Source organism: Vollenhovia emeryi, unplaced genomic scaffold (genome assembly GCF_000949405.1).
Source record: "Vollenhovia emeryi isolate VEMERY1.0 unplaced genomic scaffold, V.emery_V1.0 DF939172.1, whole genome shotgun sequence".
Lineage (NCBI taxonomy): Eukaryota > Metazoa > Arthropoda > Insecta > Hymenoptera > Formicidae > Vollenhovia > Vollenhovia emeryi.
This window is the reverse complement of record NW_011967194.1, coordinates 287,998-313,737: the sequence shown is the minus strand read 5'-3', so window position 1 is coordinate 313,737 and position 25,740 is coordinate 287,998. Positions and strand designations below refer to the sequence as shown.

At 47.1% G+C, this 25,740-nt stretch overlaps 1 protein-coding gene across 1 annotated transcript in view; it reads left to right on the top strand.

The window, feature by feature from the left end:
* The window catches only part of LOC105563684 (beta-1,4-glucuronyltransferase 1), a 29,863-nt gene extending 4,364 nt beyond the window's left edge, over window positions 1–25,499 (top strand). The window contains exons 2-6 of the mRNA XM_012015466.1: window positions 16,541–17,192; window positions 17,658–18,038; window positions 19,160–19,495; window positions 20,071–20,313; window positions 20,619–25,499. Of these exons, the coding sequence (XP_011870856.1) occupies window positions 16,776–17,192; window positions 17,658–18,038; window positions 19,160–19,495; window positions 20,071–20,313; window positions 20,619–20,816 (1,575 nt within the window). The 5' untranslated portion in view covers window positions 16,541–16,775 and the 3' untranslated portion in view covers window positions 20,817–25,499. The remainder of the gene's footprint in view (window positions 1–16,540; window positions 17,193–17,657; window positions 18,039–19,159; window positions 19,496–20,070; window positions 20,314–20,618) is intronic.
* The last annotated feature ends 241 nt before the right edge of the window (window positions 25,500–25,740 follow it).

The following is a 25,740-nucleotide window of genomic DNA, read 5'->3' as shown; positions in this document are numbered from 1 at the left end:
CGTGCGTGCACTTGCTATGAATGTACGTATAATTATAACAATTATAACCCAGCTTTGGCTCCATTGACTCGTTTATTTTTAATTTTAATTTTCTGATTATTAAAGGCCACTCTGGCATTACTCGAATAATTATGCAACATTATTATCGCGTTTGTAATAATTCCGTTAATTTCATGCATACAACAGTGAACTTTTCCTCAGATTGCTCTCCCACTTTGCGCTCTACGATAGAAAATTTTATACGAGTCAACCGCACATCGGAATAAAGTATACAGGGTGTCCCAGGAGGAAAGGTCAATATTCTGGGAGGTGATAGCATCGGTCATTTTAAGCAAAAATGTCCATTTGAATATATGTCGCGTTCCCAACTGTTTCCGAGATAGAGCTACGTGAATGTCTCGTGTATTCACTTTTCTCGAGGGGGAAACCGCTGACCAAAATCTTGTACACCAATGCCCACTAATGCCCAGTGGGCATTACTTTATCTTATTATCTTATTTATCTCGTTTTATCTTATTTTATTTTATTTTATCTTAATGATTAAGCAACGCAGTTAATCGATCATGACTGGCTATGTGTTTTTTTAACGCAGAAAATTTATTGCGAAAAATATTACCTCAGCCAGGGCTTGAACCTGGACCTCCCTTCTCTCTAGGCGGGCGTCTCAACCAATTCGGCCACCGAGGCATATAACAAGGCAATTTTATCTTATTTTATCTTTATAATGCCCCACCAAGGCCTAATGCCCGAACAATATAGGGGTCTCATAAACGAAAATCCAATGGGGTTAGGTCTGGAGATCTTGGTGGCCAATTAATGGCGCTGCCTCGACCAATGCACCGATTAGGGAAAGTGACGTCGAGGTGTTGCCTCATAAATCGGGTACAACGAAGAGGAGCTCCGTCATGCTGAAAGTACATAACACGCCGTGCAGCCAAAGGAACGTCTTTCTAGTTACCTCTGGTAATGCATTTATTAGCAGAAATTTCACGTAACTTTGTCCTGTCATGCGATGTTCTAAAATGACGGTATTTGCAAAGTATTTTGCAACTGTACATTCAAACAGCTCTATCTCGGAGACAGTGGGGAATGGGACATATATTGACATGAACATGTGTGCTTAAAACGACCGATACTATCACCACCCAGAATATTGGACCTTTCCACGTGGAACACCCTGTACATCACTGCGTGCGTCGGACTTGTATAAATAGAGCTCCTTTCTATCAGCAACAATCGCCTCAATCGTGCCTTGTCGCGTGGATTTTTCCGTGTCCGCGTACAATTTTCCTCAAGACCATCCGCTTCTCCTTCCCGTCTCCCTATTTTTCCCCTCCCCCCTCCCCCTGCCCGCTAATCGCGCAGCGCGAATAAAGGTGCGCCTCGTACAAACGGGTGCGTGACTCGTTCCGTCAATTTCGTGATTAAGGGGAGCGCTAAGTATCGCGCGCCCTAGATTTTTTAATTAAAGGGGCGTGACCCGCGCGCCTTGGCGCGGTGGTCACTGCGTTTACGCGATCGCTCGCGCGACAGGTTCAGTGCGGCCGACCGCGTTCCCCGTCTCCGATGCGTTACCGCCTCTCTTTCTCTCTCTCTTTCTCCCTCGGCAGATCGGCAGAGCCGTCGTAATTAACGAAGCGATACGCGCGTATGCATAGCGCGACGTTTACCGCGCGCTCCGCGCGTGACGATTTATCGTCGTAATTTTGAAATGGTAAACGAAACTGCGAACGCGACGAGCGATTACGCAAGTTGCGCACTTCATTAACAATAGTGCTCCGCTGTGTTGGCGTCGATTTACGCGCGCGATTTCGCGCCGTGACAGTGAGGTGAATGGCGGAGACTTTCGTACGGCAGCGAGAACGCATCCGCGGAGAGTAAGTCGTCGATCTTGAGATTCGCATCTGAGCGCGCTAATTATTTATCTCGCAGTGGTAGATAATCGCGCCCGCGGAATGAACGAGGGGAGTGTTCTCGAGCGGGCTTTAGAAAAGCATATCACGAAAGTGCGACTTGCAGAAATGCAAATTGATTTCGGTTCCCCCGTAATGCACCAATGGCCCGCAGTTACGATGACCTCGCAAGTGCAGATGTTTTTTTATGCCGCGCCCAAGTTACGTGTACAGCTGCTCGTCATATGCATTTGTTCACGATTGAATTTATTACCGTGCTACGTTATACGAATTACGCGTAACGTTGATCGCATCACGAGTGCCGCGTTAAATCTTTCGTCCGTCAGCGTCGGCGCGGAGCACCGTCGGCGGAGCAATTCGCGCGCTCGTTCGCGCGTGTCGAACCTCGACGGGAGGCGGAGGGGAAAAAAAAAGAAGGGAAGTAATTGCCGTTAATTTCTCGAAGGTGAAAAAAAAGGAGGTGACGGCGGGGGAAAAATGGGAATGCGCGGGTGTTTTTGCCTGCGATCAGGCGAAGGCGAGCGCGATTCAGAAGCCGGGAAGCTGTGCGCGATCGAACGCGCGCGCGCGAGAAAAACGTCGCAAAAAGGACGAGATTATTATACCAGATCGGAAGGCGGAAAACCGGATTACCTTGGGAGGCCGGCGTTAAAGGCCTGGCTCCTAAATACATATAGTGCTGCACGCGTGCACACAGGCGTTACCGTACTTACGCCGAAGCGACGACGAATTGATTGATGATGCTACTTCGCGTCTCGAAAACACGGTGTCTCGAATCGCTCGCGTTAGCGTCGCGTCTCTTTATTCTGTTACAAATTCCATGCGACGTTCCCTCGCTTTCCCTTATCTCTCTTCCCCCCTCCCGCCCCTCCTCTCTCTCTCTCTGTCTGGCGACCCTCCGCGCGTTATCGTTAAATAACGATGAAGTTAATCTCGAGCTTTTGTGTCGACCATAGACATAGTAAATATAGACTGAGCGTCCCATTGAATAAGCTGAAGCTTGTGGAGAGAGAGAGAGGGGGGATTTAAGAAAACTTTCTTTCTCTGTCTTACACCATCTTAAGAGAAAATAATCGTGCCTGCGCCTCCTTTGTCACGATAGTGAGACAGAGGCTAAAAAAGTCTTCTTAAATCTTCTCGGTCTCTCTCTTCACAAGCCTCAGCTTATTCAATGGGACGCTCAGTCTATATTCATTATATCTATGGTGTCGAACGCTCGTCGAGTACAAATGAAAGCGGAAACGTCGCCGCGGCGACGAACCGGAGAGAAATGTCCGACCTCGACTGGTTTATCGTAACGAGTTTTAACGTTCGCCTGCCGATTAATTTCTCGATTTCGCGCGCGGAGAGAGTGAGAGAGTGTATGAGAGAGAGAGAGAGGAGGGGGAGGGGGATTCTTCCGAATGCCTCCCCCGGATGATCGACGACCCTGTTGAATGCGCTCGTTAAGAGCACGGAAGGCTCTCTCGCGCGCGGCGAGACGGCGCGGCTCGCCTCGAGGAGGAGCTGCCCTATTACGGGCACGAAAGTCGATCGATCTCGATGGCCGGAGATCAAACTGTCGGGGGAGCTCTCGCATGCGCCCGCAACAAATCACAGAATCGTTGCGGGATTATCGCGGTTCGGTACGCGACGGTACCGCCGCCGCGCCGCGGCGATGCGTGCGCCCGCGGCTCGCCGCGTTGTTTCGCCGTCGACCGCGCACCCCGGAGTTAGGTGTGCACGCGCGGCTCCTACTAATAGGCGCGCTGTTTCGACCTCTGTCCCGCGAATTCGATCCGGCCGGCTCGCGTTTCGCCGCAAAACGATCCGATTTCCCCCGCGTCGTTCGGGCATCCGTCACTCGAAATATTTGTCGCGGCCGCCGCTTGTTTCGGTGGAATCGCGTGCGCGCAGGCAACACGTGTTTCGTGTCGTCGATTTGATTAACACGTCCAGGTTTTGCGCGTCCGGGTCGTGATACGCCGTGGCAGAGTTTTCATTGTCATCGGCGTACAATCGTGGTTGGAGAGGTTGCCCGACGTTTCATGATAAATTTCGGAAATACAGTCTATCTTGCGAGAGATTACAGCTTTCACTCACGGACATGTGCAGTGTCGCGTTGTTAGAGCAAAGGAATGATATGTACGAATATCCACACTGGTAAAATAAATATATTAATAAAAAAAAAATATGATATTTTTATTTAAATAAAATAAATATTTACTTCAGTAAAAGAAATAATTGTAAATCTATTTACTTAATAAAAAAAATTTTTTTTTGTTAGCGTACGCATTGGTACGTACGAATATTCCGAAAACTTATTGCGAAACAACGAAATATTGCAACCTGGTTAAATAAGTCTATATTCTCGTGGATTGAATAGCGCGCTTTTTTACTTCACATTGTGTTCTGGCTGTTAAAAATTTTACCTGGCATTTATTTTCTGCGAACATTTTAAAACAATTCGATTCGCGCCGCTCACAGGTCACCATTATGTATTCAATAGCGGTCGACGTATGTGTTACGAGCAGAGGTGAAAGATCAGCCGCGTGGAAGACCGCGGTAACGTCACTGCAATTTCTGGTACGACGGCATAAAGTGTTGCCAGTTAATGATCGCTCGTGTATACCTCCTGGAAATTGCGCGGAGAGAAACTGCTATCCGATCGGACGAAAATGCGCGTCCCATTAATATTCGTGATAGTGTAAAATGTGTTTAGCGGGCCCTCCACGCTTTTCCGACGTTACGTACGGGGGCAATTTGTATGTGTAATCCAACTGAAATTTAATTTGTCGCCATAAAGGGATCCCGCGGCCGGCGGGCGCACGAAACGGCGGCGCTTTCGTGTCGATGAAAGGCAGATAAAAGGTTTCGTCACGATGAAGTTGACGAGAGAGGCATATTGCAGCGGGAGATCGGACGCGCGGCTTTACCGCGCGCGAGTTTATCGCATCGGGGAGATTTATGTGTCGGACGCGATAAGTGAACGCGAGCGCTCCGCCGCCCGTCAAGTAATTATGAAGAAAACCTATTAGCGCGCTCGCACTCTCACAATCCCGCCGCGTATCCGCGGGGATTAGCGCCGGTTATTTCACAAAAATGTGTATGTGTATATCCCACCGACGTAGTAATCGGCGACAATTAGAGGAGCTGCACGAGTCATCTCTACGACACGTCGCAAAGTCCCCTGTTATGAGATAAGCTCCTAACATGAGATAGCAGGGTTTCCGCTCAATTAATGTTGGTCCCACCACGAACTTATTGCCCCTGGAGTGAAATCTGTTTAGCGGGGAAACTCATTGTTATGCGTCGTCTACAATGCGCGGAGTAAGCTTAGCCGAGGAGTAAGTACCCATCTACAACAGAGATTTAAACCCTAATTTAAGCCTTAAGAAATTGACTAATCACAGTCGCGTATTCTACTCATACTTGACCGTGATTGGCCAATTTCTCAGGGCTTAAATCATCTATTGTAGGCTGGGACTAAAGGCCCGTTTACATTGGATGTAAGCAGTAAGACGTAAGAAAGCCATAAACTTTACTTATCAGTGTAAGAGCTAAAGTACAGACATATTTTTTAAAAATATTTATAGCACTGCGCTCTAATTCGCCGAGAGTTAGTGTCAGAGCTGAAGTAGGAGTAAGATATGGAAATAATTCATTCCTTCACTCCTACTCTTACTTCATCTATTATAGATGACCCTTAAGAGAGAAACCCAACCTTCAGCTTTTGGTGTAAGGAAGCTAAGATATAGGCATAATTTGTAAAATATTTGCAACGCTGGCCGCCGACGGCGTTCCGATTCGCCGTGAATAAGCGTAAGAGCTGAAGTAGGAGAAATAAAATTGATTAATTTCCTTTCTCCTCCTCCAACTTCAGGCTTACTGCACGCATCGTAGACGACGCATCAGATCGCGTAATCGTTGCGACACACGATATGTGATTGAATTTGGATGTTGAAAAATCTACCGTCTCGTATGAGAAGTCCGTCTCAGAATAGGGGACTTTTCTCGAAATATACCCGTCGGATCGTAACGCGGCGTAACGGAACACAGCCGTTCGTTGAAGTCCAAAATTACGAGAACATTGTAACACCGAGAACGTGTCGAAATATGCGAGGAGCGGTGGAAAAATAACGCTGCTCCAGATGTTAACACCTGGTTGAGCTCGGTAATTGGCGTCCCGTAATTATTACCGAGATCGCCGCTTCGACCCGATCTTGCGGGGGGAGGAAAATGGCAATTTTCGGCCGGAGGCTTCGGCGTGCGCGAGAACCTCTCGCCGGAGCCCTTTCATTCAGCTTTACCCGATCGCGCGTCGTCGTCGCATCGATCGCCGCCGACCTGTGCATCGCGTGCCCCGCGCGGGTACCGTGTATCGCCGATATAAATAATTTAATCGGACCGTCGCGCGTAAGTGAAGACGCCCGCTTCTGTCGCGCGCGATGTCATTCTTTATCGCGGAACCCGAGACGAAATTTTGATACTATGTTGAACCTTTAACCCTATTACATAGTAGGACCTAAGACAGTAAAAGAGGTCGAACTGCACGTACAAAATTGACTCCCAATTTAAAACTGATGGTGTCGGAAATTTCTACTTTTGCCAATTTAGTATTAGAGTAGATCCGTAAGTAGGAGCTGAAGTAAATTTTTAGAATTAAAGATTCAAGGGAGGAGTACAAAAATATGTCATCAAAGTAGATTATTGCTGGTCTACGTTGGTGCATAGATCAGCTAAGTAGGTGTAAATTGTCCTTAAGGGGATGCTGGAGCGATTCTGCACTCTTGGCACCTTTTGCTCCGAGAACTGTCAATTCGTGAAAACATTTGTGTAATATACAAATTATGTGGCTTTTGTGTACGAGCCGACAGTGTTCCACTATTCAGATTAAGTGAAAGAACAGCACGGTATCATTGAAATTAAGTTTAGGAGCTCAACAAGTCTATTCTTGTTACCTCACCTATAACTTATTCGAGTGAATAGACTTCTTGTTAAGCTCCTAAACTTAATTTCAACGATACCATGCTGTTCTCTAATTTAGTCCGAATAGTGGAACACTGTCGGTTCGTACACAAAAACCACACAATGTGTATATTACACACAAATGTTTACACGAATTGACAGTTCTAGGAGCAAAAGGTGCCAAAAGTGCCGAGTCGCATCCCCTGCCGCGCGATACCGCGTTATCACCGTGCGACCAGCTTGACTCTCGTTCGACCGCTCGCGGTTGCTTCGCGCGCCGAGAGGCGAGCGTCGCGACGCCGATCCTGGACGCCAGCGTGAAAATCACTCGTCCGCTCGACGTATTAAGCTAAATTAGTCGCGCGCGCGTTCTCTCGCGAGAACGGCGATTAATCGGCTTCTGCCGATACATACACTGGTATCGCAATAAATTAGCCGCTTTAATTAAATGCCGAAGATTTACGGCGGAAGAGCCCGGCTCGGCCCCCGGATAACGGCGACGTTTATCAGGGCGTGCGATCGTGTTTAACGAAATAGCGGTAGACGCGGAGCGAAGTCGAGTATCCGCCGGTCTCCTCTCGCCGCGATCGCGATTTTACTCTCCTCGGTGCAACGCGAACGCCGCGGGCCCGTCGCGGTCGACGAACCTCGGTGCCAAGAGGGTAAGAATGTGTTCCTAGTTGCGACACGCATGATTCATCGGGCTTAATTGTTATATCGAACAAACGCGGCGACGGCGGCGACGCGCGCGAAGGCGAACGTGTCGAATGGAAGGCAACAGCGTGCATTCTAATCTCTTATCGGGGGAATTTTAGCGAGTGAATCGACACCACTGCGAGGCTCGCGCTTTATTTTAAAAGATCGATAGTTTTATTAACAGTTCCGCTCACACCCGCGAAAGTTCCGCGGTTCCCCGTGGGTTTTAGAAATAATCGCGTTGATTTGAATGGAAAAGACACTGTGAAAATATGAGGTGCCGACTTCCCGTGGCTGAGGAAAATAATTTCTCTCCAAAAGTCAATCGGTGGATTATCACTGAAAACAGCGATTATTTCTAACAGTCACTGGCTCACAGTTATAAGTATACAACTGCAATTTGCAGCGTTCCCAGTGATAATCCACTGATTGACCTTTAGAGAGTTCAGTTTGCAGAATTTTATATACATTTCTAGTTCTAGAAGAGCTGTGTAGTCCCTGATAAAATTTGACAATAACTCCGCCTCGTTAACTATTTTTAAATAATTTTTCAATCTGACCTAACCAGGTACGCGGTGCTCGTAGTTTCGGCCATTACGGGTGCAAATGGAACTGTTAATGAAAGCTTCGATTTTTGAGGGTGCCAACCCCAACAGTGGCCGAATCGACGTGCCGTTCCCGGCGCGAAGAGCGGAAGCAATCGGTTACCCGCGGTTCCGACCTCGCACACGAAATTAATCTCGATTCATTTGCCGCGGCTTCGTGTACTCTCGCTACTGCCCTTCGCTCTCTCTCTCCAAATCCCAGGACTTTTTGCCTCTCGCTCGCGAGTTTTGCTCCCTCGGCCGTCGCGGACGAAACAGCTCTGATATATTCGCTCTTATTTTCCGCAGTTTTGTCACAATAAATCCGGGCATTCCGCTTCGTTTCGCTCGCCTGATGTCTTCCGCGACTCGACTGCAGCCGCCCGTCGCGCGAGCGATCGCGGAGAGAGCAATCTTTGACGAACGCGACGGTGCAACCGCTCAATCTCGCGCACGTTCTACGTCATATTATGCGAATTTCGTGCGAAAATTGACGAGGGAAAATTGATTCACCGTCGCGACTGGCAAATCCAGCCTCTTCCGTACCGAATTTGCGACTTCAATCGCGATCGAACGACGCAGAAAGTGTGTTTATCTGTCCGCTTCCGATATTCCGACGATATTTCAAATATAACGTACTTTGCACATTTCTTTTTATTTCAATGCAAAATTGAAGAGCGTAATATCTTAATTGGCGCTCTCTGGAAATTTATGCCGTAAAACTTGATAACGCGACAGTGGATATTTCGAGGCCGAGAGTGCAGGCTTTACGGCGCGGTGTGTGCACGTCTCGTGCCATTTTCATTTTCACGAGGAAAAGGATCGCGTTACGATCTCGCGCGTCGTAAATTGCGGGAGACGCAAATTAAACAGCCGGCTGTTGTCGCGCGGGGCTCACGTGACGACGCCGCTGCTTTTAACGTTTATCACGAAGATCGTAATCGAGAGAGTGACTCACCCGCGCGGTTTAACTTGCTAATAGTTAAAAATAATCTAATGACATTTTAATCGCGCGGCGAATAGCGGACTGTACGCGCTTCAATGAGCGCGCGCAAGCTTGCGCGTGGCACGACTGATTCGTAACCGTGAAGGAATCCCGAGCTCCCCGTCGTTTTTAACCTCTTTAAAGCTCCCCGTTTATGCAACGCTGATAAGCTCCGGTGCCCGTGGCGGCGACGAGGCCGCGCCAACGCAAAAGCTCAACTTCCGTCCGTCGCTAAATATTTTCTGGCTTGGCGCAGCGTGGTCGAGGGGAATATGCGCGCAGCATGAATTTAACACCGCTGTGCGCCTCTGAAGCCTGCAGCTTTTGATATTTTTCAGAAAACTCGCCGCGAGTTTGAAGGAAAATCGTTCGAGTTGCGGGCGCATTTACGGGCAAAAATCGTACGATTGCGCGACGTCAAGGATTTTTTTTCCTTCTCCCTCTACGGGAACGTTCCTCAACCGTTAGGTTATTTAGCGGCGACGTCGAGGATGAGTCGATACAAAAATGATGAAATTACTTAACTCTGGAACACGTCACCCCGACTCTCCGACGGAAGTTTAATCTTTTTTTTTTTTTTTCAAAACATTTGTCTTACGTTTCTGTTTATATAACAATGCTGAATTTATTTAAAGGCTGGTCTACAATACGTGGAGTAAGCGTGGAGTAAGGAGTAAGGGAGAGCCCTAACTTCTAGCTTTTGGTGTAAGGAAGCTGAAATACGGCATGATTGTTAAAATAATTGTAACACTGATTGATGGCATTTTGATTCACCGAGAGTAAGCTAAGAGCTGAAGTAGGAGTGAGAAATAAAATGGATTTATTTCCTTACTCCTACTCCTTACTCCAGCTTACTCCATGTATTGTAGACCAGCCTTTAGACCCATTGCTTCTTCTTCCTGATACTTTGAGCATTTGTTTTTACATCATCTACGGTAGGCTTCCTTGCCGAAGGAAACCTCCCATCTGGAAGGCTATACCCCTGAAGGAGTATGCGTGGCAAGACACTCCTCTCGATGGTTGCCACTTCCCTTCGGGAGATTCCGAAAAAAGCCAGCGGTGTCCGTGGGGACTTGAGCCCGCGGATCTTTTCGTTCATTTGCTTACATAAGCAGCGCACATTTCTCTGCGCCACACTCGCCACTTCTATGTCCAACAGTTGTAAACCAGGGACCTTTTTGATTCGTTCCAATGCGAAGTTGAAAAAACAGCTGTAGCAACTTGAAGTTTCTGTGGGCCGCTGTGACCCGCGTTCGTTATTACTGACGTTTTTCACGTTCGTGTGCTCCAGGATTAAAATTACGATTCGTGTAGTCGCCGTTGCAGCCGGGGATCGTTTCTCGGGGGACGTCTCTTATAAACTTCTCTAAATGTACGGCGAGACAGCAGGGCTTTCAATTAACGAGATTATGCTAATACGGTGGCGATACGATCTTGGCGCGAGTCGTGTCTCGTAGTCGGAATGGGACGTAAGGCGATGATTAACGAGCGCGAATCATTTCGACGCCGAGCCACTATCAATTTCGGTCACCGACGCCTACTTCCTGAAGGGACGGGAAGACCGGGCGGATGCGCGTGGGTTTTCAGGATCGCGATGCCGCATGCCGGGGGCGATCGTGGATCGATAGACACGGACAGGGAACGTCGGTGGCCGGCGCGCGCGCGCGCGCGGCTCGGCGAGTTCTCGTTCGGGGAAAAATACGGCTTTCTTTATTGCCGCTTCCGAAATCGATAGATTATTGGCGCGGTCGTGCGTTCGCACGGCGTGGAAAATTTCGCGTTATGCATGCAGTTCGCGACGCAAAGTAATTGAGACGCTCGCTCGCGCGCCGTCAATATAAACGTCTCCGTTTCTTGACAGAAGCAGATATTTTCCACGATGAAGACTCGCCGGTGCTGCAGAGGCTGTTTGAACATGTTAGAACGAAATTTGTTTTATATGAAACGCGCAAATAGCTCCACGGGGAAAAATCAGGATGGATGCACTCTGGATCGCGTGCAATGCACTGGATTTTTGTAATTAAATTTTTCAAGTGAAACAACATGGGGAACGGAGCGAACATTTTACGTTCGAAATTATTAGAAAAATGCTCTTTGTTGTCCGGGGCCCGCGTGCCATTTAACGTTTATTAATCCACCAAAATCCGCTTTCGATTAAGCTTATTATGCTCGTCTGTTGATATTTATAACGTTGATTTATTATTCATGCGATACATAGGCATCTCATTAGTCGGGCAATGCCGTTCGTCATCAATGAATCAATATGTGCGACTCGAGAGTGGAAAGTGAAATTACAGTATAAATATACAGCCGATGTTGATACTTGACTGCAAATATTTGAATTGAGATGCTCCCGTTCGACGCAATGTCTCAATTTTGGGTAACTCGTCTCGCGTATAATGATATCATTTTTTACTGTCTGCAAGAGTAAGCATTTGATAATGTAATTACATAAGCTGTCGCGCAAGAATCATTAAAAAGTATTAGTATCAGTTGCCAGCTGTTGGCAAGCTGGTTTTTCAATCACTTTGAACGTTGCACAAGTCGCGTGACGATCGTTATCGTTTCGTTGTTCTTTTTTATCATTTCTTATTTTTAGACGCTGTGCTTTGAAATGCTTTGAAATATGCGTATAATATTATAAATAAAATATACTATGCTCTCTAAAAGTCAATCAGTGGATTGTCACTGAAAACGGCGAACATTCACCGATATTTACTGAATTATTCAGTGTTTCACAGGGTGTTATGTAATACCCGCCTCACCTCTTGTTTTCGAATCTAGAGCGGACTGAGTCGAAAGGTCCTCTACATTTTGCAATTTTTGCGAAAGTTAACGGATTATTAATTAGTAAAAATCGCTGTCTTAGCTCGGCCTACCGCCCAATTCGAACGCGCGGCGAGATGCGGCCGTCCCACGATTGGCGTTGCTAGGCGCGCGGGGAGTTGTTTATGACACCCTGCTACGGTTACGTATAATAAACAAATCTCTGCGCGCCTACTCTGGGAAAAAAAAGACAGTTATAATCCATTTTGGGGCCCACCATTAGTAATCGAATTATTTGGATTGTTCGCAACTCTACTCTGGGAAAAATTTTGACCGTTTTTTGATGTAGTTAAGCAACTTAACATTTCGGTTATTGCCACTTAAGTGAAAATTATCTTTGCGTTACTGAATATCGACAGAACTAATTGAGAGAATCGATTAGTATTACTCTAATATCTTGGATATAGATAGAACGGCTAATTGTGATTTTTAGTTACGCGAGATAAAATTCGTAAAAGATTAGAGTTACGAACAATCTAAATAATTCGATTACTAATTGTGGGTCCCAAAATGGGTTGTAACTGACTTTTTTTTCCCAGAGTAGCAACGCCAATCGTGGGACGGCCGCATCTCGCCGTGCGATTGAATTGGGCGGTAGACCGGGCTAAGACAGCGATTTTTAATAATTAATTTTTAATAATTAATAACTCGTTAACTACTGCGAAAATTGCAAAATAGTAGAGGAGCTTTCGACTCAGTCTAGTTCGCTCTATCGAAAAATAATAGGTGAGGCGGGTATTACATAGCACCTTGTATACTTATAACCAGGGGTTGGGTAAGTGTCTAGTGAAAAAGATAAAAGTTTAGTTAAAAAGTTAAATAATTTTAACTTAATTTAGTTACATTATAGACTGTTAACTTTTAACTGAATTTAGTTACATTTTATCGGTAACTGTTAACTTTTACTTTACCTCTCTCTTAGATCCGAGTTTTCATTTTCTTGTTAACTGTTAACCAGAGATTAATCTACTCTCTGTCTCTTCTCAGATAATAACATAGAAAAAGATGCAGAATTGACTGACCTCTGGCTAATTGTTAACCACTAAAACGCGTAGTTTCCGAGATATTTACTTCCATACTTTTTCCTCACGCCGTCTAATTATACGTTACACGCATACGTATCTAAAGTTATAATTGGAGATAACTAAGTCCCAACGTTGTGCGCAAGGCGATCCGATAAGCGGCGGCGGAAAATCGCGGCTGTCGGTGCGTTAAAATTCGCGCAGTTTATACAACAGAAAAGTTCCAAGGGGGGGCTGCTCGTTTCCACGTTGGGGCGCGCGGAAAGAATCGGGTGAAATTTCCGCGAGATAACGGCGCGATCCGTTATCACGAATGCACCTTCCGCACATAAGCGCGAGCTTTACGGAAGGATTGCACGACAGGTGGGGAACGGCGCGTTCCCGTGTTCGCGTTTATAAAAATAGCGATCGTGTTTGCGTTCCCGTGCGCGATCAAAGAACTCCCATGCCCGGCCGTTGATGAGTTTTCCCCCCTGCGATCGATGGCGAACGGATGGCCGACTCTTTGAGGAAAGTCGATAATTAAAAATCTGTCGTTTCGACGATGAAATCGGGGGCTCTCGCGGATTTCGCTCCTTCCCGTCGTCCCGCGACCCCCCCTGCTAAAATCATTTCGTATCTTTACTATTACCGCTCGATGTTCGGCGCGATTGTCGACACGTTATTTGCCCAATAGCCATTTCTATACCAATGTGGACTAACTTAATTACTCTCGACTTAGCTTACTTTTTATCTCTTTCTAGTTCTAAAAATTCGGAAAAGATGAAAGTGCGTAAAACCAAGATTAAAGTTAATCAATATTGGTAGAAATAGACGCGAGTGAGTTTTGTACGTCAAAAGGCCTGTGTCCACGGTGCTAGAACTCGGTCCAGTTCTAGCTTTGAGAACCGTGTTGTTGGTCAACTTGCAGCTATTCCGTAAAAGCTAATAGAATTTTCACTATCATAGGCAAATAATGATAAGAGATTGCGTATTACGATTAAGTAATCTATATCTCCGTCGCTTGAATAACCCGCTTTTACTTGATCTAGCTATTTATGTCATGTAAAATTTTCTATCAGATCTTCATGCTAGATTACTTATTTTCCACAGGCGTTTCGCAAACTTTTGCCGATCGCTCGCGATCACAATTGGCAGTTAACCGAGCATTCGTATCGACCATGGCCGTCGAATCGAGCATCGAGCTCTTATCGCGAGCGACGCGCGACGGTCCTACATCGGAAATCACTTCTACCCGAGCACCGGCTACGCATTGTGCGAAAAAGTTAAAGCCGCAAAGCCGTGTATCGCCTTCCATCGCGCATCGTATCTTGTACCGCTCCAACATTTGCGCGGCGACGCGTGTAAGCGGCATAAAATCATTGGCCGAAACGATACCGATAACACCGCTAATTGTCATTCTATTTGTTTCCTTTTCCACTGCTTTGAGATCGATCAATCTCATGGCGCTGTAACGACTGACGTAAGTAAACGTTTCGAGTGCGAGTCGATAATACGGCTGTATAGGTACTACGTGTCGGCAAACACAAAAGGCGCAGGAGACGTTTATTACACGCCTCTGCGTCTTTCTCAAGTCACGTGAGTACATTTTGCAAGCAGAAATCGCGCGCGCATCACGTAATTTCCCAATGCCCGCGCCGATAATTCCAGCACCAAGATCGAAGCACGCCTATGTTATAACGGTCGAATATCGCATGCCGTAAATTATTCCCGCGCGGCACGAAATACTGTTACAATGTTTTCCTACTCAAAGTAGTTTCAAAGCCTTGTTTCCCGTCGCTTTTCATTTTCAGGCGTTTGCCTCCGCATTACGGCGGGGTGACCCAGTTGCGCGCGGTATTACTTTTTAATCGAAGTCTCCCCGGTCAATGCGAAATCAATCTTCGACGTCTCACTTCTCGGCGCTGTATACTTACTTCCCGCGGGCCTTCGTATAAAATCGTATAAAATTTATTAAAATATTAAAAGTTAAAAGGAGAGGCAAAAAAAAAAGAGAGGAGGCGAATTCTCGAGGCTCGGTCGCGGAAGAGCGCCTCGGAGTTCCCTTTGAGGGGGAAAATCAAGCGGAAAACTCGCTCGCGGGGAAGAGGCGCTCGTCTTCCCGCGTGAAAGTCGCCGTCGAATTATCGCCGGTGACTCGTGAGTCCCGTTGATTGCCGGGGGGGTGAAAGGAGGGAGGGGGAGAGAGAAGTTGACGCAAGATCGGTCACGAGGAGGAGGCCGACGATTTCTTATTAGTCGCTCTTTCCGTCTTTCGGATAATAACTGTCATGTCGTGTTCCCCTCTCGATTTCGCTCGCCGCTCGCTCGCTGCGGCGAGCGGGATCCACGCGGTCCCGCCGGCGGCCGGGAATCCGCGATTGCTCAACTCTCGGACCGCCCGGGTCTGATAGTGTGTCGCGTTACCCCGGGGCTTGCGACACGCTCGACGTCAACGGCGAGAGGGGACGCGAGAACAGGGGGGAAAGTCGTCCTCGCCGGCGCAGCACGCGCTATAAACTGGATCGTGAGATAAACGAGATGCGGATCCAACGAGAGATATCGCAGCTGCCGCTGCCGAAGCGGGGCGGAGCAACCTCCGCGCACTTGCTTGCAGCGGAGGTTGCTCCGCCGCGGCGTTTAAAGCCGCGATATAAAAGCGCTGGCGCGTTTTCGCACGTGGCATCAGCCTATACGCGTTAATTAAATATTACATAATACGCGCTACGTTATTACAACTGTTGTGTAAGTGCATGTATAACGGGAGGGAAGTTCGCCTACGAAGGATTTTTTAAACGCTCGATCGCCTCCTCGGGGAGAATTGGGATACGGAATCGAGACGAGATTCGATGGCTCGAGCTTTGCTTTCGAAAACTCAGAATCGAGGCGTGAACCGCTGAGGGTGTCCCGAGTAAAACATTAATAAGGCTGTGAAAAGGTCCTGAACAATCTTCCTTAATATTAATCGAGTCCTAATACGTGTGAATGATCAAGCCCCTGAAAAGCTTATAACAAATACCTAGTTTATAAGAACCTTGTAAGGAAATATTATTGAGGCCTTATAAAGAAATATTATCAGGATCTCATAAGAAAACATAACCAGGCCCTTTCAAAATATTAATCTCTATCCTTAATTAAGGCTTACCGAGCAGAGGTTTAAAGAAATTTAATTCTTTAAACTAATTTTTAAATTGTTAGTTTGGGCAGTAGGCCTTGCTGGGGCATTAGTAGGCATTGGTGCACATGATCGTGGTCGGTTTACCCCTCGCTCAGAATTCATAGGGTCCGATCTTTCTGGCTGAACTAGCTGCACCGGTTCACGGTTTATCTTTCTCCTTCTAATGTGGCGGTAGAAAGATGAGTTCTGAACTGGTGCAGTCAGGTCAGCTGCAAAGAACAGACTTTTAGTTAGAACGTGGATGCCAATAGTACAGGTGTTTACCCGCATCCTAAGGCTATTCAAGTCGCCTAATGAGCGCATAAGTAGAGTGCATGCACTCGCGTGTGTGCGCCGAGTTACGGAATAACTCTCGACGCGGTTTATAGTGACCTCCGTATTTCAAAAGTCTCCTTCCACTGGCGTTTCAGGTGCCGCACGCAACCGAGCCGACCAGCCTCCGGGGGACCATGAGCAGGTCCTGATCGCCGACCAGTCGTGGGTCGCGAAGGGATGGACGCGGCGGGCCGACGCCAGCAAGCGAATCGCCGACCCGAGTATCGATAGCGAACGCGGGACATCGTCGTCGACCGGCGAGCTCCCCTTTCTCTGGATCCTCCCTCCTGGCTCTTCGCCTCTCCTCGTCGCCGCGATCGGACCTGGAGGATGAGCATCGCGGCCATCGCCCGCAGGAACTGGGCGCTGCGCCTGTCGGTGGTGCTGAACGTGTGCGTGCTGCTGTACGTGTGCGCCCACATCGGCTCGTCCGGGCCGTGGATCGAGGAACCGCCGACCAACTGGGCGGCGGCGGCGCCGCTCCAGTCGGATACCTACGGCGCCCTCAACGACCTCGTCAACGGCACCCAGAAGGGCGCCGCAGCCGTGGCCGCCGCCGTCGCCGCCGCCGCCGCCGCATCGTCTTCCTCGTCATCGTCAGTCGTCGGCGCCGCCGCCAATAATGTGGCGTCGACAAACAACGGCGCCGGCCGTCCACTCGGGATCAGTCTCGTCACCACGACGCCTCCGAACGGGGCCAAGGCCGAGGTCCTCGACAAGCCGCAGGAGCATCCGCGTAATCAGACGGTATTCATTCCTTCCGTCTTTCCTTGTCTTCTCGCTTCTCTCTGATCCCTTTAATCCTTTCGACTCTCGAGTGGCTGCTGACATTTAGTTAATCATCGTGCGCAGCTTGTCCAATTGCTAGACGCGGTTATTTGATGATGGAGCTGATGCAACCGCTAATTAATGGAAATGGATAGATACGTCATGCATCGTTATTAATTTGCATTAATAATAATGATAAAGATTGAAGTTGTCTCATTGGGTCTCGTGCGGTACCAACGAGATATGTTATCGCTGCTCTGTACCTAAACTCGTAGTAAGAGGCGGATATCGGCTCGAGACGCGTCGGGATGTTGTAGAGGAATTCAGGCGCTTGTAGGCGATCGCCACCGCCGCTATTCGCGGTATTTCCGCCGCTTTCCATGCAAATTTCTCCCTCGAACGACGATTAAACCGACTCTCTCCCTCTCTTTCGTCCTCGTCTAGATGAGGAACGGCACGACGAGCGTCGCGCGCGAACCGATGAGCCTGAGGGAGGCCGTGCCCTGCAACGAGAAGTCGACCGAGCCGAGGCGGGCGCAGCGCGGCGACTACTGGGTGCTGTACAATTACGTGCCGATGAGCATGGCGGTGAGATGCTGGGAGAGCGTGACATACACCACGCACGCCGACTACACGTTCCTCGACAATCTGGAGCCGCTGCTGGAGCGCTGGCGGGCGCCGATATCGATCGCCATGCACGCACCCGGCACCGACTTCCCGGCGACCCTCGACGCCATCAGGTACTCGAGGAACTGCGGCAGCCCCCTGGTCTCGCAGCTGGTGACCTTTCACGTCTTCTTCAGCAGCAAACACGTGCCAAAAGCGGTAAATGGACGGCCCTGGAGATTTATCCCACGAAGTCCCTCCCCGAGCTCCAGACGCCGCGCCGAGTAGATCTGGCCAAGTCCCGACTCGATGTAACGAATGCGCGTTCGCTCCTGTTAATCGCCTTCGGCCCGTTACCGAATGCGCCGCGCGAATTCACCAAATCCTTGCCGGCGCAGTCCTGAGTCTAATCGCCTTGCGAGTATCAAGTATGCTAATACGACACGCTGACTTTATCGATATTCCGTATTTAGAATCTCAGAAGAATGACGATACAGCCTGCGATATTAACGCGCAACTTGTTACGCGCGAAACAATTATTAATTTTACAACTGCACGCTCGCGAATTTGCATGAATATTTGCTCACGCTGAACGCGCGAGACTTCTACACATTTTCCTTTTTATCTTTCCTTATCGGATAAAACGGGATTTATCTGTTTTTTTCGATATCATTTTCTGCGGTTGATGGTCATTTCACGGGGAACATCAACGAGTCACTCTGCCCGTGTAATGCCAAGAGCTACGACAAATGAATTGGAGATTCGATATCAGACGCGCTCTCTTGCATAATTTGCGCTTCTCGAACGCGGTGCGTGCACGAATCCGCCTTATGCATATGCAATTCGTCCGCGACGGGTATTTAGCTCGTACCACGAACTGGGATTGTTCATCGCTGTTACAGCTGTCTATTTGCGTTGCAACGAGTACCACGGGCCGGGCGAATACGCGCGTATAGATATCCGGTGAAACAGCACCGCGGTTTCCGCGCGCGGCTTCGCTCGCGAGGAACGAAGCTCGCGTGGCTCGCGTTCCGCAAACGAGTCTCCAACGTAATCGCGATTACAATCGGAAACCACTTGTCCCGCATACATGAATATCCCGTCGTTCGCCGGCGATTAAATTCCTTCCCTCGAGGATGTGTTAACGAAGTACAATATTCTCTCTCCGGCGCGTCTCGCAATCTAATGACAACCGACGATACTGAAACATATCAAGAGATACGAAAGGGCGGAAAGGCTTTTTACCCGATCGCGTAATAATTTTGCGAAACTGTCGAGCTCGAACCTGAAGGCTTCTCGTCGTACCCTTTTGAAATGCTCGATTTTCGATCCTGTCGCAGATACCGCCGTCGGAGAAGATCGCCTCCGACACGTACAACTGCACGCTCGGGGCGCCGTGGGTGAACGTCAGCTTCGCGAAGATGTACAAGAACGAGAAGAAGCTGCTGTACCCGGTGAACGTGGGCCGCAACATAGCGCGCGAGTCCGCGCCCACCCTCTACGTGTTCCCCAGCGACATCGAGCTGTATCCCAGCCCGAACCTGCCCGTCAAGTTCCTCGAGATGATCCGCAGGCGGGACCAGCCGGCTCTCTACAAGCCGAATCCCAAGGTCTTCGTGCTGTCCATCTTCGAGGTGGACGAGAAGAACCAGCCGCCTAACAATAAGACGCGCCTGGTACGTTCGCGATCTCGCGATCGCCGCCGCGCCGCGGTCCCGTCGGGGGCAATTAAGCACGCGCGAAAGAGAGCGCGACGAGGCGGACGGTGTGTCCAACTGTGTCGTGTCGTTAATAGCGCGAACGCGCGAGGGTCGACGGCGAATCAATGGAGCTTCCTTTGACCGTGGACCTTGATACGTAGAATTAGCGTCGCTATTGTCCGGCCGGCCGTGCGTGCGTACCGCACGGCACTGCGCGGCACAATGCACCTTTTGTCACGTTCGTATTCGAACTGGCGCGGCACAACAGAGAGCGATTGCAATCTGGACGCGCATGCAGATCATCTGCGTGGCATTTCTTTTATCCTTTCTGTTTTTTTTTCTTTCCTTTTGGGAAACGCACGGGGACGCACGCGACGTGTCAGAGGTCGAAACGTCACGTGCAGATCTGATTCGTCCGGCAATTCGTTTTTATCCTCGCAAAACACTCGTGATCCGTGACGGATATTTTTAGAACGGAAACAGATTTGTTTGCGTGCCTCCCGAACAACTCGTTGCGAAACTGCGTTTTGAAGAGTCGTGTGAATTTGCAGATACAGATGCTGAAAACGGGCACCGCCATACCCTTCCATAAGAAATTATGCTCCGGCTGCCATAACGTGCCGAAGAGCAAGGAATGGCAGGAGGCACCAGAGACGGAGGACCTGCACGTGTTTCACGTCGGCAAGAGGACTGGCAGTTTCGTACACTGGGAGCCGATCTTCATCGGGACCAATAACGATCCTTTTTACGACGAAAGACTCAGTTGGGAGGGAAAGAGCGATAAAATGACGCAGGTGAGCATCGCACTTGTCCACGCAAAATGCCCGAGACGTCAATGCGACGCAAGAAGTAAAGATCGCCACTTGGAACGGGTCTAAGAAGAGATAACGATACGCCAAGTTTCTAACGTACAATTTAGAATAATAATTGCATAAATAAGCATTGATATCTCTGCAGTAATATAATTAGAAAAGACAGTAGAACCCCGATTATCCGACCTAATGTGGACGTTGGAGAAATTAAAAATAAATTTCTCGATATCGTCTGTTTTGTTGGTAATTTCATTGGCAATCAGATTAACGTTTGCGAACGCTTACAGGGTTACGCGCTCTGCGTTCTCGATTACGACTTCCTTATTCTGGACAACGCCTTCCTGGTGCACCGGCCCGGTATCAAGATCTTCAAGAAGGACCCGCATCGCGACATGCTCACCGCCAAGACGAACGCGCTTATCAAAAAGATCATCATACCTGAGCTGAAGGTGCTGTACGGTACGAGGAAGGGCTGCGCCGTGTAGCCCGTGGAGTCGCGGGCACGACGTCGCGTGCTTCACAGATGCTTGTCCACACGACGGAATCACCTGCAACCTCCCCTGTCGTCTGCATCGTCGTCGTCGTCGTCCTCCTCCTCCTCCTCCTCGTTGTCGAGTTTCGTCGTGCAGCAGCAGATCGCCCGGATCCGCAGCAAGCTGGTGCTGCGATTCGTACCAGGACCCCGGGATCGTGTTCACGTGCGCTCCGTACGACTCCCTCGTGGGGTCCGAGAAAAATTCGCTGCGATTCGCAGAGGACACTCCAGTCCCCTCGAATTACGCCAATTCAGTGCCGAACGAGCAAACGAATTATCGCATAGGTATTCGGTGAGTTTAGAGTAACAACATTGTTTCAACGGACGCGTCGTGCTCGCGTGTGATAAGCGCGTTCACTTTGCCATCGCGATTATCATCGTTCATCGTTGCCATCACTTTTATCGTTAGCAGCATCGGTACTAGTGTATTGCGGGAAACGTCGAGGCAACGTGAAGGGGCGCAAGATTGCACGAAAGAAGTAACGTACGACGCTCAAATATTCTTTCGGTGGTGATTCTATAGCTTTCGTAAAGAGGATACCTAGCGTAAAAAGGAGTCGTACCACGTATTTTTCACTCGGATAAATTCTCTCCCTAGCAAGTACGGTTGTACATAATGAAACGGTGCCTCATATACATCGGTGTGTCTTACAGGACATGCTTATTGCACTTTCGGTGAAAGTTACGAACGAACGGTGCCAGTTCCGACGCGACTTCTTCGTGGATCGTGACCGTCATTATGATCGAAGCCGGTTATTTATTTGCAAATACGACATCCGTAGAGCATCACATTTCGCATAACGGCAATCTACGTACAAAATTTGATAGAGTTCCATGTTAATCCTTCTAGTTAAAATTTCTCTGTCGATCTTTGTTCATAAAAACATAATTTAGCGAACTTTCTCTAAATATTTTTTAATTAATAGGCGGCACTATATTATTACTGTTAAAATTTATGTTTTAGTTACAATCTATTAAGTTGAAAGTCATTGGTGTTAAATTTATTTTTTGTTTTGCTTACGAAAAAATATTTTTCCAGACAATCTATGAATTTCGTATCTGAAACGAAAGGTATGCTCTTTTTGCACTCGTTTTTTCTTCTTCACATAGCAATTTAATACACGTTATATTTGGAAGCTCTAACATGCTAGTTCAGTTCTGCATTGATCGATAGACTTGGGCTAAACTAAATGTAATTGCGTCTAGATAAGCCTAACGCATTAAAGGTTCGTAATCCGAGCTGTTCACCGGCAAATACGGTTCTCCTTCTGGCTATAGACATTGAAGCAAGAACTTAGCAAGTGTAGAATTATTCACGAATAAAGGAAAAAAAATCACTTTCTAAGACTGAGGGATATTTGATATAAATTTTCTAGGCCTCCTCCCAGCAAGAGTAGCCCAATCGATGAATCATCAATTATTTGTCTTTGCGTTAGCATAACGTCATACTTTCGGACTCCATTCGAGTATCTCGTTTCGATCGTGATGGATAGTCACGTGTGTTTTCGCGAACAAAGGAAACAGAACAGCGGAATGTGATCGGATCGGATCGGATTGCGAACGATTAAGTAGTTCAGTCGACGCAGTTTGTTCGTCGCATTTATATAAGAAGCGACGCCGTATGTATATCGAAGAAGAAGGAACAAGGAAAGTCTTAGATAAATATAATTCGTTCTTATACATAAAAGAAAAAAAATATATAATACGGCCACTGAGTTTCGGCGATCGCACGAACGAATGTAGTATTTTCTAATTTTAAGTACTTTAAGTGATATGTTTTGTCTATCTACAATATTGCTTTATACTTGCACACACAGACGCCTGTCTAAAAATATAACCGTATCCGAAAACAATACGTTCCGTAAGAAAGATTCTATAATATAAATCGCCGCTTAAAAGCGCGAATAGTATAGCTTCGAAGAATGCTTAGAAAACTTTCGAAAGTTTTTCTGAGCTTTCTATCGATTTAGTCAATCAATTAAGAATTGTCAGATATTCCTTGCAACATCGTAAAAAAAAAATTAACAGCGCTGCCATGTAAAACATTGAACTCATTCGTTCGTTCAGACATTCGACTCTTCTTCAAAATCATGATGATTATACTGGCATAACATGCATACGATACAGCAGGATTTCTTGTAGCAAAATGATATTATATAATACGGATCATAAACGCATAATGCAAACCATATACTTTTCTATCATCATCCCGAATAATATGACCAGCGAATGTACATATGATCTTTCGTAATTATTAAGACTTGAACGAGAATAGAGTCGAGTCAGTGTGTAATACGTCGAGAACGATTAGTTAGAATGATTGTAATCGGAGCAGGGATGCTGACTCATTTTTTTGTGATAATATTAGGGCACAAAGTAATTAATAATCCTGTAATCGTGCTTCGTCCGCTGTAAAAGGCATCCTTGAAACCGCATATTGGGCGATTCCTCGTATAAATAATGAATAATGGTTGTCATCGAGGATGTTAATTAACTTTTCCAAGGAATATAATTCACGGTATAATTTACATGCAAAAATATTAATCAAATTTACATGTAGGTGAGAAATGTGTTGCTTCAAAAATATGTACATAATGTATTTTCATTTATATCACTTCTGTTTAAAGCCAGAAGTTATATTGAAAAGTTAATTAATATTCTCAGAACATTAATATATGTATAGGTAATGTATATACACTGTGTAAATGTGACGCATTCAGTCTATACGTCGCTGATAACGTTTTCTGTAAAGTGTGGAGTTCGACTTACATCGTATAAGTTCCTTTTACCTCCTCGCCTTCTCTCTTAATTTATCGGGGCTGTGCAACCGCGCGCGTGTATATATTTATCGCTCGTATTATATGTATGTATATGTACATATATCTATTACAATTATATAATCTCATTTTAAATCGCACTTGAAAATATTCATGTTTATTTAATTCAACTTTTTGTCTGCAATTGTTTTAGGAAAAGGCAGGTAAATTCACATAAATATTTCAAAGCACATTTCCATTTCGAAATAATATAATTGTAATACATATATCTAATATATAATAATGTGTGTATTCTGTGCCTTATATATATATATAAATATATATATAAAATTATCTCTTTCTGTCTCCTCGCGTGTCTGCGTGTACGTGTCGAAAGTGTTGCGTATATGTTTACCGGAAGTTGCGTGAATGGCCATGGAGACAAGCTAAAAGAAGCTGACTCAATTATACAATTGATATGCAAGCCGTAAAGGTCGATTTATACATAATTGTAGCGCGAGATTTTTATATCTATTCCCCCAGGGGGAGAAAAGTGTCGCGACGAGAGTGAGGAAGGATCTCGCGTGCGGAACGCCCGTCGTTGTCCTCCTCCCTTTCTTCCGTCCCCTTTCTGTAGAATCCAATTCGACGAAAAGACACGCCGCGCCAAAGTAACGCAAAACCGACGTTGCGATCGCTGAGCTTGTCCTTCCTGACTGAACGTTTTCATGAAACGAGACTGCGAATGAGCTCTATCGGCGGCCGGATAATACGATAGTTCTTTCTTTCCTTTTTCTCGAAGCGAATTACTATGCGTTACGATGTTTGTAATTAATGTAAATACACGTGACTGTAAATAAGTGCTGTCTCGTCGACCGTTTTATTCGAGAGAGAAAACGAGCACATTCCGTAGACTATCCCAAGCGAATCTGAGTTCGTCGATTGGAATGAAAGACAAAAAGAGCGAGAGACTCTAGGATCGTCGCATATCCTCGTGTAAGAACGTATTTCGGCTTTAATTATTGAAGATTACGTTCGATCATAATATCTGAAGGCATGATATTCGAGACGTTCAGAGGGACACAAGTATTTCGCTGAGACAAAGCGGGAGCGATGTTTCGCTGCTCTGCGACTTGTGTTATTCAGAAATTGTATCTCATGAACGAAATCACGCGTAGATGCGTGGACTCTTTGGCTTTTCCTCCCAACGATATTTCCGTCGCGAGTACCGAAGAGATCGCAGCTTCTATTGCGAACGCGTGAGCGCGCAATTATAATGTACATACATACTTGTAAGAGTAAAAAAATCGATGACATATATACACACACACATTCATGATAAATCCAATATATGTATATAAGCGAGATCGTATTTTTCCAAGCGAAAGGAACGTTCGAGTCGGAGGGTTTATTTAGCGTTTCCGCAGGAGAGCCTGTTCTGTCATCGCGTCTGTTATCCGAGCTTACTCCGGGACACTTTACCCGAGAGTAGATCTTTGCAAAATCACCGTTCAGTTCGTATGTGCAACTGTGAAGCGTCGACGTGAAGTTGTTGTGTTTTATAAATTATGTACATTTGATTCGTGCAAAATCTGAAGCATAATAATAATAATAATATATACATATGTACACGTGTCGTATTACTTTTAAACAGGCGGAGAAGATCAAAGGGCTATATTTATTTTGACTATGATAATCGCTGGATCAAGTAACGCAGCAGCCGTGGCTGCGTACGATCGTCCCGTGCGCGTCGGATCCCGTTCTAATCCGCTCCCGCGCGAGACCCCTCGACGAACAGCGCATGCGACTGCGATGATCGGCGCGCGTCGTGTTCTCCAGCGTTGTGCCTAGATAAATAAAGTAATTTATGAGCTAAATCGACGCAGTTGCTTTCTCCACATCCGAACCGATAAATACAAAACTGACGCCAGTTTTAGACCTAGGGCTGGATCCTACTTCCGAGCTCATCCGACGCCGCCTTCTATCACGAGACACGGTGGTGTTTCCCGCCAAGTACAAGCGTGGCTAGAACCGCGCGCGCACCTGAAGACATGAGGTCCGTTCTCCTTCCAATGCGGAGGGAAAAAGATGAACTCTGAACTGGTGCAGCCAGCTCGG